Source organism: Eptesicus fuscus, chromosome 1 (assembly GCF_027574615.1).
Source record: "Eptesicus fuscus isolate TK198812 chromosome 1, DD_ASM_mEF_20220401, whole genome shotgun sequence".
NCBI lineage: Eukaryota > Metazoa > Chordata > Mammalia > Chiroptera > Vespertilionidae > Eptesicus > Eptesicus fuscus.
In genome coordinates this window covers 27,521,312-27,540,743 of record NC_072473.1, presented here as the reverse complement: position 1 = coordinate 27,540,743, position 19,432 = coordinate 27,521,312, and the positions used below count along the sequence as shown (strand labels likewise).

General features: G+C 39.1%; 1 protein-coding gene across 1 annotated transcript in view; it reads right to left on the bottom strand.

The window, feature by feature from the left end:
- Positions 1–5,083: 5,083 nt before the first annotated feature.
- Positions 5,084–19,432, bottom strand: part of CFAP47 (cilia and flagella associated protein 47) — a 502,125-nt gene continuing 487,776 nt past the window's right edge. Inside the window, exons 65-66 of the mRNA XM_054720946.1 lie at positions 16,462–16,630; positions 5,084–5,314 (exon numbers count right to left, since the gene is read on the bottom strand). Of these exons, the coding sequence (XP_054576921.1) occupies positions 5,102–5,314; positions 16,462–16,630 (382 nt within the window). The 3' untranslated portion in view covers positions 5,084–5,101. The remainder of the gene's footprint in view (positions 5,315–16,461; positions 16,631–19,432) is intronic.

The following is a 19,432-nucleotide window of genomic DNA, read 5'->3' as shown; positions in this document are numbered from 1 at the left end:
AGGACTGTGGTATAAGTCTAAAAGAGTTGGCTTAATAAATATTCAACCTTTTGAGAGTTATAAAAATAAATGTGTAATAAATATCTTATTTCATAACTTGTTCATATTCATGTCTTATTTTAAGACAATGTATTATTGTTTCAAAGAATAACTAACATGCAGACCTAGAAGAAAGTTACAGCCCCCATTTCCAAACTATACTCTATATGTCACTATTTCTTACCTGAGCTGAACTCTCCTACAAAAGCATACAAGGCAGGAAGGCACAAAAGACACTGAGGAAATTCAGGCCATGAAGACATCTGCTGAGGCACTGAGTTTTGCTTTTGCTAAAGTTTGGCACGGTCCTCTGTGAGCAGTTGTCCCAGATACAAAATCACACAGGGGATTAATTCCTTAGGGAGGAAGCTGAAGTCACAGCTTTTGTTTATCGTCAGAAACCTTAGAATGCTTTTTCAGCACTGACTTTTTGGTCTTTGAAATGGAACAAACCCTCCTACTCTGGAGATAATTTTTCCACCAGAGGACATCTTGAATATCATTTATCTTTTGGGGAATGTCTGTTTTTTAAATGATTACCTTGACATATTATTAAATGTGCCACCACTCCCAATTAAAATATCTTTTGTACAAGCCAGGTGTTGCTCTCCGTATTGCAATGGCTAAGTAAAAAGGAAAATATGAAAGATTTTTCACATCAATGGACATGGTGGAGCCAGAAAATTAATTATATTCTTTTTAGATGAATTTTATATGAGTTAGCAGATTTATTCAGAGTTAAAAAGCAGTTAACATTCCAATAGCAACAAACTGTGATCTGTGTCAGCAATGAGACACTCTTCAGTCATTTATTTTAGTTCAAAAAGTCACTTCAGAAAAATGCAATTATTGAATATTTAAGAGGCAAATAAATACAGAGGCAAAAATTGGTCATTTTTCTTACAGAATTATGGACATTATCTTTGATTCTTTGCTTCATTTAATCAAAACATTTGGCTGTTTTATTTTTGTCAGTTTATGATCCGGAAAGATGAAACGATTTTAAAAAAAAGAACAATAAAGCTAACATTTATCTTTCTTCTTTTTTTTTTTACAGAGAGGAAGGGAGAGAGATAGAGAGCTAGAAACATTGATGAGAGAGAAACATTGACCAGCTGCCTCCTGCACACCCCCTACTGGGGATGTGCCCGCAACCAATGTACATGCCCTTGACCGGAATCGAACCTGGGACCTTTCAGTCCGCAGACCGACGCTCTATCCACTGAGCCAAACCGGTTTTGGCAAAGCTAACATTTTTAAAGAGTTCATAGCAATAGTTTCAATAACAAGTTACTGTACAAAGAGGATGGGAGTTGGTCTTTGGGGTTTCCAAAGCCTGTGTTGTGGGGAAGGGGCACTACCAGACATGAAGAGAAGCCTGGCATCAGATGCTAGGGAAGCTCAGAGAGACCATCATTGAAGCCCATTAATATCCAGTGCCCTTCACCTTGACTGCACTGGGCTTAACTTCAGCCCCTACACTTTTAGAATTTCTCTTGGTATTGAGAGGATAGAAGCAGATAGTAGGAAAATCCCAAAGGGGCCTGTTAGTCATGCTGAAGTCAGATTTCCATAGAATAGAGAGATTCATAGAGCCAAGTCCCTTTTGACTTTTGAAATAAATGGATGACAAGGATGTTGGAAGAAACTGAAAGCATCCATGTTATTTTTCTCTCTAAGTTAATTAAACAAATCTGAAATGATCCTCTTCTCCTGGGAAGATGAAGTAATTTTATTTATCCCTTTCCTTCCCAATAAGTACAATTAAAAACTATATCTATCCTATATAATAAAACCCTAATATGCAAGTCAGCCAAATGGTGGAATGACCGGTGGAATGACCGGTTGCTATAATGTGCACTGACCATCAGGGTGCAGGAGCTCAACACAGGAGCTTCCCCCTGGTGGTCAGTGCATTCCCACAAAGGGGGCAAGAATCTGGGCTCATGGCTAGTGAGCACAGAGGTGGTGGTAGGAGCCTCTCCAGCCTCCACAGCAGCACTAAGAAGCAGAAGTCAAGCAGTAAGGAGCAGTGAGCAGGCGGGCAGTAAGGAGTGAGGCGTCCCAAACTACGAGAGGGATGTCCAACTGCTGGCTTAGGCTGGATCCCCCTGGGCAGTCAGACATCCCCCAAGGGGTCCCGGACTGGCAAAGGGCGCAGGCTGGGCTGAGGGACACCACCCTTCAGTGCACAAATTTCATGCACCAGGCCTCTAGTATATATATATATATATATATATATATATATATATATATATATATATCCTATCTAATAAAAGAGTAATATGCAAATTGATCATCACTCCAACACACAAGATGGCCGCCCCCATGTGGTCAAAGATGGCCACCCCCATGTGGACACAAGATGGCCACCACAAGATGGCCAGCAGGGGAGAGCAGTTGTGGGCGATCAGGCCAGCAGGGGAGGACAGTTGGGGGTGATCAGGCCTGCAGGGGAGGGCAGTTAGGGGTGACCAAGACTGCAGGGGAGGCCAGTTGGGGATGACCAGGCTAGCAGGGGAGGGCAGTTAGGGTTTACTGGGACAGCAGGGGAGGGTAGTTGGGGGAGACCAGGCCTTCAAGGTAGGATAGTTAGAGGCGACCGGGCCTGCAGGGGAGGGCAATTAGGGGTGACCAGGCCGGCAGAGGAGGGCAGTTAGGGGCAATTGGGCCTGCAAGGGAGCAGTTAGGCATCAATCAGGCTGGCAGGGGAGTGGTTAGGGTGTGATCAGGCTGGCAGGCAGAAGCAGTTAGGGGCAATCAGGCAGGCAGGTAGGCGAGCCGTTGGGAGCCAGCAGTCCTGGATTGTGAGAGGGCAGCCAGACATCCCTTGAGAGGTCCCAGATTGGAGAGGGTGCATTGTGGGCTGAGGGACACCCCCTCCCATGTACAAATTTTGTGCACTGGGCCTCTATATATATATATATATATAACTATGTAAGTTGGAGAGAAGACAGACCAGTTAAAGACAACCTTGGAACTCAAGAAAGGACCAGGAAAAGGTCAGCCTAGCAGACAACTGAGACATTAACTTCTCTACTGCAGTGAGATACCATTGAGAAAACTGTGGTTTCACACTAACCAGTTAGGGCCAAATGGAAGCCCACATGTTTACACTCACCCTTACCAGGCTGTAATGAAGTTCCACTACTGCCCACTAGAGTAGCTTTCATACTCATCCCTGCTAGGTAGTAAGAAGGCTCTGTTCCCCACACTGCTAGAGAGACTGCATGAATCATCGATCAGGCCTGAACAACTATTCATACCCTGTAGTAATAAGATGTCCTGCCCCTTCCAATTGGGTTGGTGGAGAGACAAGACTGCCACCACCGCTCACTCATGATGAGGACACCCTCCTTGTGCTGTCACCAGAGGCCATGTGAGGAATAAGAACTAGGCATCCTAGCCCTCCAGTCATAGAACTGTCATTGGAAACCCAGTGGGGAGCATGAGCATCAATGGAGGCTGAGGGAGAAACCTGGACTTCTACCCTCACTTGGCAGTAACAAATCAGTGTCTCATCTTCTCCTGCTGGCTTGCTAGTATATGAAACCAACTACAATAGAAGGTTTAAATAAGATTCAGGATCTCGTAACAGAATACCAAAAATGTTTCAAATAAAGTTCCTTCTTCATATCAATAACCAGAAAGATTTTAATTTGAATAAAAAATACTGTAAGTGCCAGCACCAAATGGGCAGAAATGTTAGAATGATCTGACAAAGATTTTAAAGCAGCCATCTTCGACAAACAATAAAATAAAATATTCAATAAGCAATTGTGAACATGTCTGAAACAACAGAGTCTCAGCAAAGAAACAGAAAGATAGCTGAGAAATAGGTGATTTAAGGAGGAACCAAATAGAAATTTTCGAATTGAAAAACACAATAACTGAAATTTAAAAATCCATTGGATAGCACATAATAGTTCAAATAATAGATATAAGAAATGGTGAATCCTTCCATCTTGTATGCTAATTTGCCCTTAATGTTTTGAAGACTCATAAGCAACACCAACATGAGAAATTAAGCAACTCCAGTAATAGAGTATTGTCATCAAAGTCACATTTTTCAGTTTTACTATAAATGTACTCCTGTATTTTAAAAGTGATTAAAAAAAAGTTGTGGTACATTTATACAATGAAATAGTATGCAGCTGTAAAACAGAAGGATCTCTTACCCTTTGAGACAGCATGGAGGGACCTGGAGAGCATTATGCTAAGTGAAATAAGCCAGTCAGAGAAAGACAAGTATCACATGATCTCACTTATATATGGAATCGAATGAACAAAAAAAAAACCTGATGAACAAAATAGGACTAGAGGCATAGATGAATGAAACAGAATAACAGATTTCAGTGGGAAGCGGGCAGAAGGGATGGGAAGAGATTAACCGAAGAACATATATGCATAACCCATGGACACAGACAATAGTATGGGGAAGGCCTGGGGAAGATTGGGGTTGGGGGGCAAAAAGGGAGAAAATAGGAGACATCTGTAATACTGTCATCAATAAAATAAAAAGAGATCATGAGCTATTACTATGAAACATTTGATGTCATGTGAAGAATATTATGGCTTCGAGGTGAAAAATAAAACATTTAGAAAGCAAATAGTTTCTGTGCTCACTGAGAAATCTGGGTAAGTATGGTTTGTAACATTCTATGTACCTCTTGCTTACACAATTTAAAAATATCTACAGGCCCTGGCCGGGTAGCTTAGTTGGTGATAGCATCATCCCAATACGCCGAAGTTGTAGGTTCAGTCCCCAGTCAGCGCACACAAAAATCAACTAATGAATGCATGAATAAGTGGAACAAGAAATCGATGTTTCTCCCTGTAAAAATCAATTTTTAAAAAAGTAAACCAATTCCAACATTTGCATCCACTCCATTAACCCAGAAATTAGGTATAACATATTCAGATAACACATTTAACATAAACAATAAAATATATAAGGCCTATTATAATTGAAATATTATTCCTCCGAAAGTAAAAAAATGAAATAATCATGAAAGTATTTTCAATTCTACTTAAGACCAAGAAATATTTTGGGGAAAAAACTTTATTTATCATTCAACATCCAAGAAGCACCCTTGATGGTAGAGGACACCCCTGTCCTTACCATGTTATTATTTTCTTGGATAAAACGGTGCTGAGTAACTGGCCTGTCATCAAACTTCTTGTTAGTTGCATCAATTTTGGCTTTGACATTCTTTGGTGACTTGGTGCTTTGGGGTAATCCATTGACAGCATACAAATAGTACATATCGGCTGTCTGGAAACAAAGAGAGGAAGAAATTTTATACAAAATGTGCAGGGACTGAGAAAAACTATAGGAAAAATTTTACCAAATTAATACCTCTCTTCTTCATGTAAGGTATAGGAAAGGTACAAACTGAAATAGCACAGATAAAAGCAAATAATTAACATGGAAAATAAATTTAGGAAAGCATTTGGTTTTATGCATTCACTAAGAAGGCTCTCACAGAGTTCTGCCCTGTGAACAAACTAAGCTTCCATCTGATGTAAGCAGAAGCAATCTATTGGTTTTCAGCAGAAAAACTGTTGCCCAGCAGAAACTATAGCTAATGGAAACAATACCTTGCAAGATGAACCTATACATGAGAATCTGAGTGTGGCTATAGAACTGACTGATAAGAAATGTGGTGCCTCTTGTTTTAGATTATGAAAGTACATAATTGATATAACAACGTGAAATTACTGAGCATGGTGTAAAATTATTAATGACAATCACAATCTAAATCCAAGTCAGTACAACTTATACAGGGATTCATTTTATTTTATTTTAAATATATTTTTATTGATTTCAGAGAGGGAGAGAGAGAGAGATAGAAACATCAATAATGAGAGAGAATCATTGATTGGCTGCCTCCTGTATGTGCCCTTGACTGGAATCAAACCCGGGACCCTTCAGTCTTCAGCCAAACCAGTGAGGGCCAGGGATTCATTTTAAAATCATTCATTTCTTCTGCATTATTCAGAGGATGGCAATATTAAATTAGGCAGGCTAGCTTTTTCTGCATGTTTATGCTCATGCTTAAATCTCATTGCTCTTTCAGAATTTCCTGATGCTACGTGTTCATCTAGGACAGTGGTAGGCAAACTCATTAGTCAACAGAGCCAAATATCTACAGTACAATGATTGAAATTTATTTTGAGAACCGAAAACCAACTTCTGCGCATGGGCCATGAAGTTTCAATCACACTGTTTGTGCGCACCCGCACGTGGTATTTTGTGGAAGAGCCACACTCAAGGGGCCAAAGAGCCGCATGTGGCTCGCAAGCTGCAGTTTGCCGACCACTGATCTAGGATGTCTTCCTTGCATTAAGATTTATACCATATATGTTCAGAAAACTCATTTAGGATACATCTAGGCCAAGTGAGTATTGTGGTAACATCAGGGATTAAAATCTATCAGAATGTTAAGTGCAGGCATTGCTTGCACATCTGGAATGGCCCTATCTTACCTAATAATGGACAAAAATGTAAATTGACCGTACCTCTGCTATACCCACCAGCCAATCAGGAGTGATATGCAAATTAACCCAACAAAGATGGAGGTTAATTTATATATACAGGTGCTGAGCTACTGAGGCAGGCTGGTCACTTGTCGTCGCCATGGTGATGATGCAGGCATTCCTCCCCCCTCCCAGTCTCTCAGGGCCTCTGGGCAGCGTGGGAAGGCAGGACGGGAGCTGAAAGAAGTGGTTCCGGGGCTGGGCCTGAGTGGAAAGGTGGTGCCAGCAACCAAGGAAAGGAAGGCCCTTCTAGCACAAATCTTTGTGCATTGGGCTTCTAGTTTTAATAATAATTGGCACTTCTATCTAGTGTTTATAATTATGTATTCAGAATCAATGAGTCAAAAGTAGAACAAACCAAGAACCCATTATAACAACTGAGTTAAGTAACATTTTACTTCATAAGATGTTCAATCTGAAAAACAAAACTACATGTTGGTGATTGTAAGTTTTTACATTTACAAGCAACCGGCTTCATGAGAGCAAATGGATAAGCTACATCGAGAGATCTATACTGCCCTGGCTGGATGGCTCAGTTAGTTGGAGCATCATCCTGTATACCAGAAGGTTGCAGGTTTGATTCCTGGTCACAGCACAAACGGGAGGCAGGCAATCAATGTCTGTCTCTCACATCAATATGTTTTTATCTTCCTCTCTCTCTAAAATCCTTATGCATAGCTAGATTTCATATAGGAGTGTACATCCCTTCATATAGCTCACTCAGGTGGACCCACTGTGCCTGAAGGTGGTTATGATTTTTGTCTTTTAGAGATTAAAAGAAAATATTTGCAGATAACAGGATGTCTGGTATTTTCTTCAAAATACTATGGAAAGTTGGGAAGGGGGTGGGAATAAACTTAAAGCAGAATTGGCCATGAGTTGATATGTTCATACTTTATGATAAGTGCATGAATATGAATTATTCTATTTCTACACATATTTGGAATTTTCCATAATAAAAAGAGAACCAACATGTTTCAATTTCAATTTCTCACACATAACCTTTATCAAACTGTACCACTTCATGACTCAGTGTCATGTTCTCAGCTGATGACATATACCAACTTATTCTCATAAAAAACCTTCAGTTCCACTGCCAGTGATTAAATTGTCAAATCAACACATGGAAATGAGGCACAAATTTTGTTGGCAAAGTCTCCTAAGTATTTAACTTCAGAAATGTCCACTGTACACTAGATAAAATGAACACCATTTTATTTTTTAAAATGTTTAAAAATATATTTTTATTGATTTCAGAGAGAGAAGGATAGATAGAAACATCAATGATGACAGAGAATCATCGATCAGCTGCCTCCTCCACACCCCACACTGGGATTGAGCCTGCAACCTGGGCATGTGACATGACCGGGAATCAAACTGTGACATCCTGGTTCATAAAATCATGCTCAACCACTGAGCCACACCAGCCAGGCAAAAAATGAACACCATTTTAATTTGGAAATCTCATTTTATTTTATTTTTCAATTCTTTAAATTAAGGTATGAGTACATATCTTACCATGCCCCCCCCCACCACACTCCCATATATGCCCTCAACCCCCAGAGTTTTGCGTCCATTACTTATGATTATATGCATGCATACAAGTCCTTTGGTTGACCTTTTATCTTCCCCACCTCTCCCTAACCTTCCTGCTGTAATTTGACAGCCTGTTTGATGCTTTACTGCCTCTGTAACTATCTTTTTGTTCAAGTTTATAATGTTCTTTATTATCCATAAATGAGTGAGATCATGGTATTTTTCTTTCATTGACTGGCTTATTTCACTTAGCATAATGTTCTCCAATTCCATCCAGGTTGCTGCAAATGATGAGAATTCCTTCTTTTTAATGGCAGCATAGTATTCCATTGTGTAGATGTACCACAGTTTTCCGATCCAGTCATCTGCTGATGGGCACCTACGCTGTTTCCAGATCTTAGCTATGGTGAATTGTGCTGCTATGAGCATAGTGGTGCATATATCCTTTCTGATTGGTGTTTCTAGTTTCTTAGGATATATTCCTAGGAGTGGGATTACTGGGTCAAATGGGAGTTCCATTTTCAGTTTTTTGAGGAAACTCCATACTGTTCTCCACAGTGGCTGCACCAGTCTGCATTCCCACCAGCAGTGCACGAGGGTTCCTTTTTCTCCGCATCCTCGCCAACACTTGTCGTTTGTTGATTTGTTGATGATAGCCATTCTGACAGGTGTGAGATGGAACCGCATTGTTGTTTTGATTTGCATCTCTTAGATAATTAGTAACGTTGAGCATGTTTTCATGTGTCTCTTGGCCTTCCTTCTGTCTTCTTTTGAAAAGATTCTATTTAGGTCCGTTGCCCATTTTTTTATTGGATCACTTATCTTCCTTTTATTAAGTTGTATAAGCTGCCTGTAGATGTTGGAGATTAAACCTATATCAGTGATACCATTTGTAAATATGTTCTCCCATGCAGTGGGCTTTCTTGTTGTTTTGTTGATAGTTTCTTTTGCTGTAAAAAAGCTTTTTATTTTGATGTAGTCCCATTTGTTTATTTTCACTTTAGCTTCCATTGCCGGAGGGGCAGTATCGGTGAAGGAGTTCTTTTGGCATATGTCTGAGATTGTGCTGCCTGTGGATTCCTCTAGTATTTATACGGTTTCCCGTCTTATGTTTAAGTCCTGTATCCATTTTGAGTTTATTTTTGTGTATGGCGTAAGTTGGTGATCTAGCTTCATTTTTTTGCATGTATCTGTCCAATTTTCCCAACACCATTTATTGAAGAAACTGTCTTTATTCCATTGTATGTTCATGCCTCCTTTGTCAAATATTAATTGAGAATAGTGGTTTGGGTTGATATCTGGATTCTCCATTCTATTCCATGGATCTATATTTCTGTTCTTGTGCCAGTACCAGGCTGTTTTGAGAATAGTGGATTTGTAATACAGCTTGAAATCTGGTATTGAGATCCATCCTACTTTATTCTTCTTTCTCAGGATTGCTGTGGCTATCCGGGGTCTTTTTTTATTCCAGATGAATTTTTGGAGAGTTCTTTCAAGGTCTGTGAAATATGCCATTGGTATTTTAATGGGGAGTGCATTGAATCTATAGATTGCTTTGGGTAGTATGGACATGTTAATGATGTTGATTCTACCAATCCATGAACATGGTATGTTCTTCCATCTGTTTATGTCTTCCTCTATCTCTTTTTTCAGTGTCCTGTAGTTTTCCGCGTATAGGTCTTTTACCTCCTTAGTTAAGTTTATTCCTAGGTATCTTAATATTTTTGGTGCAATGGTAAATGGGATTGCCTTTTAAGTCTCTCTGTCTGTAAGTTCACTATTGGTGTATAGAAAGGCCATAGATTTCTTGGCGTTAATTTTGTATCCTGCTACATTGCTGAATTCATTTATTAATTCTATTAGTTTTTTGACAAAGTCTTTCAGATTTTTATGTACAATATCATGTCATCTGCAAATAAAGATAGCTTTACTTGTTCTTTTCCAATTTGGATGCCTTTTATTTCTTCTTCTTGTCTAATTGCAATGGCTAATACTTCCAGTACTATGTCAAATAGGAGGGGTGAGAGTGGGCATCCCTGTCTTGTTACTGTTCTTCGGTGAAATATTTTTAGTTTTTGTCCATTGAGTATGATGTTTGCTGTGGGTTTATCATACATAGCTTTTATTATGTTGAGGTATGAGCCTTCTATTCCCACCTTGTTGAGAGTTTTTATCAAAAAAGGGTGTTGGATTTTTTCAAATGCTTTTTCTGCATCAATTGATATGAATATGTGATTTTTATCTCTCAATTTGTTTATGTGATGTATCATGTTTATTGATTTGTGGATATTGTACCATCCTTGCATTCCTGGGATAAATCCTACTTGGTCATGGAGTATGATCTTTCTGATGTACTGCTGGAGCCGATTTGCTAGAATTTTGTTGAGGATTTTGGCATCTATGTTCATGAGGGATATTGGTCTGTAATTCTCTTTCATTGTGTTGTCTTTATCTGGTTTTGGTATTAGGGTGATGCTGGCTTCATAGAAGAAGCTTGGAAGTGCTCCTTCCTCTTGAATTTTTTGGAATAGTCTGAGGAGGATAGGTTTCAGTTCTTCCTTGAATGTTTGGTAAAACTCTCCTGTGAAGCCGTCAGGCCCTGGGCTTTTGTTTGCCGGAAGCTTTTTGATGACTGCTTCAATTTTGTCCATAGTCATTGGCCTATTGAGCTGTTTAGATTCTTCCTGATTGATTTTTGGAAGGTTATATTTCCTCCAGGTTGTCCAGTTTGTTGGAATAGAGTTGTTAATAGTATTTTGTAACAATCCTTTGTATCTCAGCGGGGTCTGTTGTTATTTCACCTTTTTCATTTCTGATTTTGTTTATTTGGGTCCTCTCTCTTTGCTTCTTGGTGAGCCTGGCTAGAGGTCCATCAATCTTGTTTATCCTTTCAAAGAACAAGCTCTTGGTTTTGTTGATCTTTTGTATTGTTCCTTTGGTCTCTATGTCATTTATCTCCACTCTGATCTTTGTTATTTCCTTCCTTCTGGTTACACTGGGCTTTTCTTGCTGCTCTTTTTCTAACTCTTTGAGTTGTAGGGTTAGGTAATTTATTACCATTGTTTCTTGTTTTTTGCAATAGGCTTGTAGAGCTATGAACTTGCCTCTCAAGACTGCTTTCACTATGTACCATAGATTTTGGATTGTTGTGTTTTCATTGTCATTTGTTGCCATGATGTTTTTTATTTCTTCCTTGATCTCTCTGGTAACCCAGTCCTTGTTTAATAGCATGCTGTTTAGTCTCCATGTGTTTGATTTCTTTGGATTGTATTTATTGTAGTTGATTTCCAGTTTTATGACACTGTGATCTGAGAAGATGCTTGATATAATTTCTATCTTCTTGAATTTGAAGAGAGTTTGCCTGTGTCCCAATATGTGGTCAATCTTTGAAAATGACCCATGTGCACTTGAGAAGAATGTATATTCTGTGGCTTTGGGGTGAAATGTTCTGAAGATGACAATTAATTCCATCTGGTCTAGTGAGTCATTTAGGATTGATGTTTCTTTGCTGATTTTTTGTTTAGAGGATTTGTCCAATGGTGATAGTGGGGTATTAAAGTCTCCTACTATGATTGTATTGCTATTAATCTCTCTCTTGATATCCTCCAGGAGTTTTTTTATGTATTTGGGTGCTCCTATATTGGGTGCGTATATGTTTACCAGAATTATTTCTTCTTGTTGGAGTTCTCCCTTTAGTATTATGAAGTGGCCTTCCTTATGTCTTATTATGGCATTTACTTTGAGGTCTATTTTATCAGATACAAGTATTGCTACCCCAGCTTTTTCTTTTTTTTTCATTTCCATTTGCCTGAAAGGTATTTTTCCATCCCTTCACTTTCAATCTGTGTGAGTCTCTTGTTCTGAGGTGGGTCTCTTGTAGACAGCATATATATGGGTCATGTTTTTTTATCCATTCAGCCACTCGATGTCTTTTGATTCGAGCATTTAGTCCGTTTACATTTAAAGTTATTACTGAAAGGTATTTGTTTGTAGTCATATCTATTTTTGTGTCTGTATTTCTTCTTACCTGTTTATTTCTTCTTTTTAAAGTATTCCCTTTAGCATTTCTTGCATTGCTGGTTTGGTGGTGATAAACTCCCTGAGCCTTTTTTGTCTTCGAAGGACCTGATTTCCCCTTCAATTTTGATTGATAGCCTTGCTGGATATAGTATTCTTGAATTCAGTCCTTTGCTTTGCAACACTTTGTATACCTCCTTCCATTCTCTTCTAGCTTGTTGTGTTTCTGTTGAGTAATCATTTGACAATCTGATGGGTGTTCCTTTGTAGGTAACTCTCTGTCTATCTCTTGCTGCCTTTAAGATTCTCTCTTTATCATTTATATTTGCCATTGAAATTATGACATGTCTTGGTGTGGGTCTTTTGGGGTTGATCCTGCTTGGGACTCTCTGTACTTGTGTAACTCTTATCTTTCCCATATCCTGGAAGTTTTCTGTCATTATTTCTTCAAATAGATTTTCTAATCCCTGCTTCTCTTCTTGTCCTTCTGGCAGCCGTACTGTACGCATGTTACTTCGTTTCATGTTGTCCCAAAACTCCCTTAGGCTTTCCTCCTGCTTTTTAATTTTTTTTCTCCAATTGCTGTTCAGATTGAGCTTGTTTCTGTACTTGATCTTTTAACTCACTAATTCGGTCCTCTGCTTCTTCTAGTCTACTGTTGAAACTTTCCATGGTGTTTTTGATTGTAGCTATATCACTTTTCATTTCTTCCTGATTCTTGCATAAGTTGTTCAATTTCTCATCCATCCGATGTATAAATTCCAGGACCATTACTCTGAACTCTTTTCCAGTCATGTTGCAAGCTTCAGTTTCACTAATTTCCTTTCTTGGCGACTCCACATTTTCTTTCCTCTGTGAGTTATTTCGTCTCCCCATTCTGACTATCACCAGAAAGCTCAAGCTTCAGTTTGCATGGACCTGGGCCATGTGCTGTGGGGACTTCGCTCCACCCAAGTTTCACTGAAGTGCTCTGACACTAGGACGTGTGGCTGCTGTTGGTTGTTGGGAACCAGGCTCGCTGAGGGTCAGTGTCCCCAGTGTTTTGTGTGGTCTCGTGTGCACACTTAGAATCAGGGGCCCTGTCTGCACCACACTGTTGGTATGTGCTGAAAATTAGATCCTTAGCATGTGCCAGGAGTCAGAATTTCCCTGTGTTTGCACCAATAATCGAGTGTCAGAGTCTCTGTTTGCTTGTGTGGTTTCTCGTTGAGAATCAGGGTCCCTGTGTGTGCATGCACCAACAATTGGGGTCACTGGCTCTTAGTGTGAATGCGCTGTGAGTCAGGAATCCCAGGCAGCTCTGTCCAGTGTGCCAAATTCCCTGAAGTGGCGCTGCATCCTGTGCGTGCTCTCTCTACTGAGCCAAACCAGCTAGGGCTTCACACACTCTCAAATTCCTGAAGGGGAGCTGCCTCCGTGCACTCTCCCAGATTCCCCGAAGGCGGGCGGAGTCCATCCTGAGCACCAAATTCCCCAAAGGGGAGCCCCTCTGTGCTTGGTCTAAGATTCCCCGAAGGGGAGCTGTGACCCACAAGCCAAATTCCCCCAAATTCCCCAAAGGGGAGCCCTCTGTGGTCACTGTCACATTTCCCCAAAGGGGAGCTGCTTCTGTCCCGAGCGACAAATTCCCTAAAGAGGAGTGCATCCGTGCGCGGGCACTCTGCAGCTTGGGTGATGGGCGGTTCTATCAGTTACTATGGCGCTATCTGCGAGCCTGTGGGGACAGGGATAGGCTCTTTGACTCACGGAAATCTGCTGCCGGGAAGTCTGGATTCTTGTTGTTTGTTGGTCTGAGGTTGTGATAGCAGTTCTCTGTCCCCAGTGGCTGCAGGGTCCTGGTTTTTGTCTGAAGCCAGGTCCTACTCTCAGGCAGCTCTGTTTCTCAAGATGACGTGGTCTCCGCATCAGCACCAGCCACCGAGTAGTTTCCGCTTTGTGCTCAGGGCTCTGCTGTCTAGGACTGCCTGGTTAGGGAGCCCCTTGGAAGACCTGCAGAATCTAACTGACCCTAGATCATACACACACACACACACACACACCACATGTCTACATTCTCCTCTATGGGTTCCTCACTCACACTATCTCTCTCCCTACCTCCCTTCTGGTTGCCATCTTTTTTCTCGCATTGTGCTGGAAATCTCATTTTAAAGATGTCCTTTAATCTCCTTAGATAAAAAGCGTGCTCTTATTTCTTGAGAAGTAGGTACACCGACTTGATCATTTTAAATCAAGTATCAATGCAGCAAGACTCCAGAAACTTTATCTTCTATTTACCTGGGCTACAAGAACTCTCAGAAAGATGACCAATACAAATACTTTCCTCAGGCAATACTCAACATTATTCTTTTCTCTGTTCGTTGAAGCAGTAACAACACATTTTTCTGACCACAGCATTTCATAATTAGTGTCTTATTTAGAAGTCTAGCGATCACTTTGGCATCAAAAATTGTATCATGAGCCAAAACCGGTTTGGCTCAGTGGATAGAGCGTCGGCCTGCGGACTCAAGGGTCCCAGGTTCGATTCCGGTCAAGGCATGTACCTTGGTTGCGGGCACATCCCCACTAGGGGGTGTGCAAGAGGCAGCCGATCGATGTTTCTCTCTCATCGATGTTTCTGGCTCTCTATCCCTCTCTCTTCCTCTCTGTAAAAAATCAATAAAATATATTTAAAAAAAAAAAAAAATTGTATCATGAAACATGACTATATGTCCTTTTTGCCAGTGCTACTGAAATAGACAGTGGTATTTTTTTTCATAAATAATTTGAAAGTTATCTTCAGCCTAAATGTTCTTAGTAAAATATATGTGTAAAATTTTATGGAGAAATTTTGCTTACTGGATAAAATTTCAAAATTATGTTTATAATAACTTTAAAAATTATCTTTATTGCTGAATGAAAGGGTTAAAGAAAATAAAACAGGGCAGTGAAAACTTATTATGCTTAGCAGATATCTTGCAGAAAGCGTGCAGCCTTGAACACTGCATAGCCTAGATAACAACTAGCCCTCTGGCACAGGGAGGAGCCAAGGATGGACCGGATCCTTATGTCAGCAGAATGGCTTGCAGCCAGCAAAGATTAATAAAAGTCTGCAGTCCCCTTCAGTCTCTGCTGACTCCTTTTTGTCAGACTCAGCCCACCTGTACCCAGGTGCCTGAAATAAAAATATCTTTTGATACATTATGGCCTCATGTCATAAGTGTGCAACCCTGGCCCACTCCAAACCTTTTACTTAAAGTATTACAGGTGTTCCCCTTCCCCCCCCATTGACTCCTTCCACCTCACTCCTCCCCCCCTCACTGCACTATTATTTGTGTCCATGGATTATGCATATAAATTCTTCGGTTAATCTCTTCCTTCCCCTTCTCTCGTCAGTCTGTTCCATACTTCCATGTCATCTCTGGATCTATTTTTTTCATCACTTTATTTTGTTCATTAGATTCCACAGATGAGTGGAATACTATGCAGCAGTAAAAAGGAGGATATCTTTCTCTGACTGGCTTATTTCACTTAGCATAATACTCTCCAGGTCCCTCCATGCTGTCTCAAAGGGTAAGATATCCTTCTTTTTTACTGCTGCATAGTATTCCATTATGTTAACTCTTAATGAAATGGTGACTTTATATTAATGGCCTATTTCATATTATGTTTTCTCAATTCAAAATAAATTTTACCTTCTATTTAATTTCCTCCATTTTAGACTTTAACATTTTGACAATACCTTATGCCTTAATTAAAGATTCTGAAAATCTCTACCTCAAATCACCTAAAGTTCTTGAATAGGTTATTATAGAAAACATTGTTACTATACAAATCACTTTGCAGTCATCATTTGTCTCTTCCATGTTTCCTTTATATGGAAGGAAAATCATTTCTAATTTCCCACTGGTGATGACAACTTTTTGTTATAGTCCATAATTAAAAGTTCTTTACTGGACAAAAGAAAATTTAAATAAGACAGAGAAGTTAAAATATGTTGACTTTTGCAAGATAATGTTGCTCTTTTTAAAAAATATATTTTTATTGATTTCAGAGAGGAAGAAAGAGGGAGAGAGAGAGATAGGAACATCAATGATGAGAGAGAATCATTGATTGGCTGCCTCCTGCATGCCCCACACTGGGAATCGAGCCCACAACCTGGACATGTGCCCTGACCGGAAATCAAACCGTGACCTCCTGGTCCATAGGTCGACACTCAACCACTGAGCAATGCCTGCAGGGCGTGTTGCTATTCTTTATCTGTGACCATTGGGTATAACCTTTCTTCCCTAGATCACTTAATGCCTTTAAGGGACATCAAACATCCATGACAATTGCCTTTATAGAACTCACCTGTATTACTAATCTTGCTTTATATTTTCTGCCATACATGTGGGGTTTAAAACCCACTATGAGGGTAATCCCATCACTGTCAAAAGGAGGAATTTCTCCAGATTCAGGTTTTACAAAAAACTCAGGATCACTGTCAGGTAGGAAGTATGCAACGAAGTCATCAGAATATCTGAAACAAAAATTTAAGTATCACCTTTAAATTTGATCATTACCCCATTTTCCTTGTTAGAACTTGATGAATAGAGTTTATATCCTTCTGTAATGGACTGCAGTGAAACACTAATGCTGCCATGCAGTGGTGACTCTGATACTTGTAACTTTTGGAATGCTTACAGAGTAAAAACAAGGAGGTATTTTAAAAATTACTGAATGGTGTCATTCTTCCTAGGGTGACAAAATGGAATCTTAAAGATTTTTTCAATCACATCTTATATTTATTGTCTACAAAGAATAAAATTATTTTGCTATACAAATTGGAATAACTCAATGCCCCAAATGAAAATTCAGTTATTTGTACATAAATTAATATCTGAAATGTCTCACCTCAACAGCTATTGTAAAGCTATTGTTTTTACTTTTATTTCAATGTGATATTTGCTCACTCTCCTTTCATTTTACACGTGTGAAGTGAGATGAAAGTAGTTTACAGATTCATTAAAGATTCTTGGGCCAGAAGATAGGTTGCTATGATCTGAAGTGAACTGAGTGACATTTAAGATTCAAGTGAACATCTTCCTGTCAAGGTTTATTACATTTGCAATGAAAGCTGTGAAAGAAGTTGAGGAACTTCTTGGTAGAACAAAGCTGGAGAGAGGCAAAGTGCATGGAAGGTTGTAAGTGAGAAATTAAATCCAAACTGACAGGGGAGATGCAGGTAGAAGAACAGATCCACCAGTGAAACATAGAAGAAGATATGAGAGATTCAGGTTGGACTCATCCATTCAGCAAATATGTATTAATTATCATGGCAGATGGTTTGAAAAAGTGGACTTTGGATATTGATGGCCTAGATTGAAATTGTAGCTCTATCTATATGCATGACTTCAGGCACTTTACTTAGCTTTTTTGTATCTTAGTTTTCATATCTGTTAAATGAAGTTAATTCCTATAAAGTCATTCAATCAGTGAGAACAGTACTATATAAGGATTTATACAAATTAATGTAGTTATTATCATAATTGTTTTTGTTTTAAAACATGTTATTACTAATGCTAGGCATTGATACATATTCCAATTCTGAACAAAGTCCAGTATTGGAAGTACAAAAGACAGAGGAGACATTAGAAAGAAAGAAAAAAAAACACCTTTATATTGTCTAAGCAATATATATATAACTTGGCTGGAAAGAAAAGGCAGATGCATTAGAAGAAAAACAATGGTTACTTATTTACACAATACTATAGGAGTTTAAGAGTAGAATTCAAAAAGTTGGAGAGGTGATAAGAAGGGCATTTAGAAGCAGAAAGAAAATGAAGACAAGTGAGAAAGAGTAATGGATAAGACAGGCTCTGAGAATAGTTACTTTTTCCCCCATATGACTGAAAAAGAAGATCTATTCTAGACAGCAAAGAGAGGCAATCTTGAAGGTCTGAGTGGGCTAGGACCATGATGAACTGCATATATAATTTAGATGCTACCTTGGCTAAGAAACACAGAACTATCAAATGCTTTTTACAAGAGAAGTTATATGCATGTTAATAACATTATTTTAAGGATATTGGTTTTACTATATTGTATAAAATGGGTTGGAATGAAAGGAACTACATATGGAATTAGGAGTAGCAAATTTTGTTACAACATTGTTTATAATTGAAAAATATAATTTGGGTGTCTTATTCCAAATGTTGTTTTGTTCCAATACTACATTTGAGCAAATTATTGTTAATGAGGAAATCAGATGAAACTATTTCACCAACCCTGAAAAATTTTTTGAATGCATTAAATCAATTTACATTTAAACCAAAATATCTAATAACTGAAATATTTTTGGAAGTTGTAAATAAGACTACAGTGGATTCAAGATAGCTAAGTGTGCCAAGCCAGCTTGGCTCAGTGGTTGAGCGTCGACCCATGAACCAAGAGGTCACTGGTTTGATTCCAGGTCAAGGCACATGCCCAGGTTGCAGGCTTGATCCCCAGTAGGGAATGTGCAGGAGGCAGCCAATTAATGTTTCTCTCTCATAGATGTTTTTATCTCTCTATCCCTCTCCCTTCTTCTCTCTCTAAAATCAATAAAAATATATATATTTTTAAAAAGATGGCTAAGTTAAACCCATTCCTATCCAATGTGAGAGCTCCAAACATACATTTAACTGTCCATCATTCATTTTGAACTAAGTACATAAAATGCATCCAGGCATGCCAAGTACCTTTGAGAAGTTAATTTTTATGATACACACAGGGACCAGCATGAGCCATCATGAAACACAGGCATGGAAGTCATTTGTTTTGGAAATGAAGAAAACCAGTAAGTTAAGTGCTACCTTCACCTATTCTACTCCTCACATCTTATATAGCACAAGTGGGGAATGTGTTCACTATGACCCAGTAACATGAAACCCATCACTACCCACTCATCAATATGTCAGTCTTCCCAATTGATCTATAGATTCTATTTTATTCCAATCAAAATCACAGTCAGTTATATTATGGCTATCAACAAATGGATTCTAAAGTTCATAGGGAGAGGTGAGAGACTCAATAGCCAGCTCAATATTGAAGGAGAGCAAAGTTGGAGGACTGACACTCCTTGACTTTAAGACTTACTATAAAGTTACAGTAATTAAGACAGTGTGGCATTGGTGAAAGAATAGATAAATAGGTCACAGAACTTAAGAGACTCCAGATATAGTAATAAATATAGTCAACTGATCTTTGACAAAGGAGCAAAGGCCATACAATGGAACAAAGATAGTTTCTTCAACAAATGGTGCTGGAACATTAATGCAAAAACAGACCTTATACTCTTCTC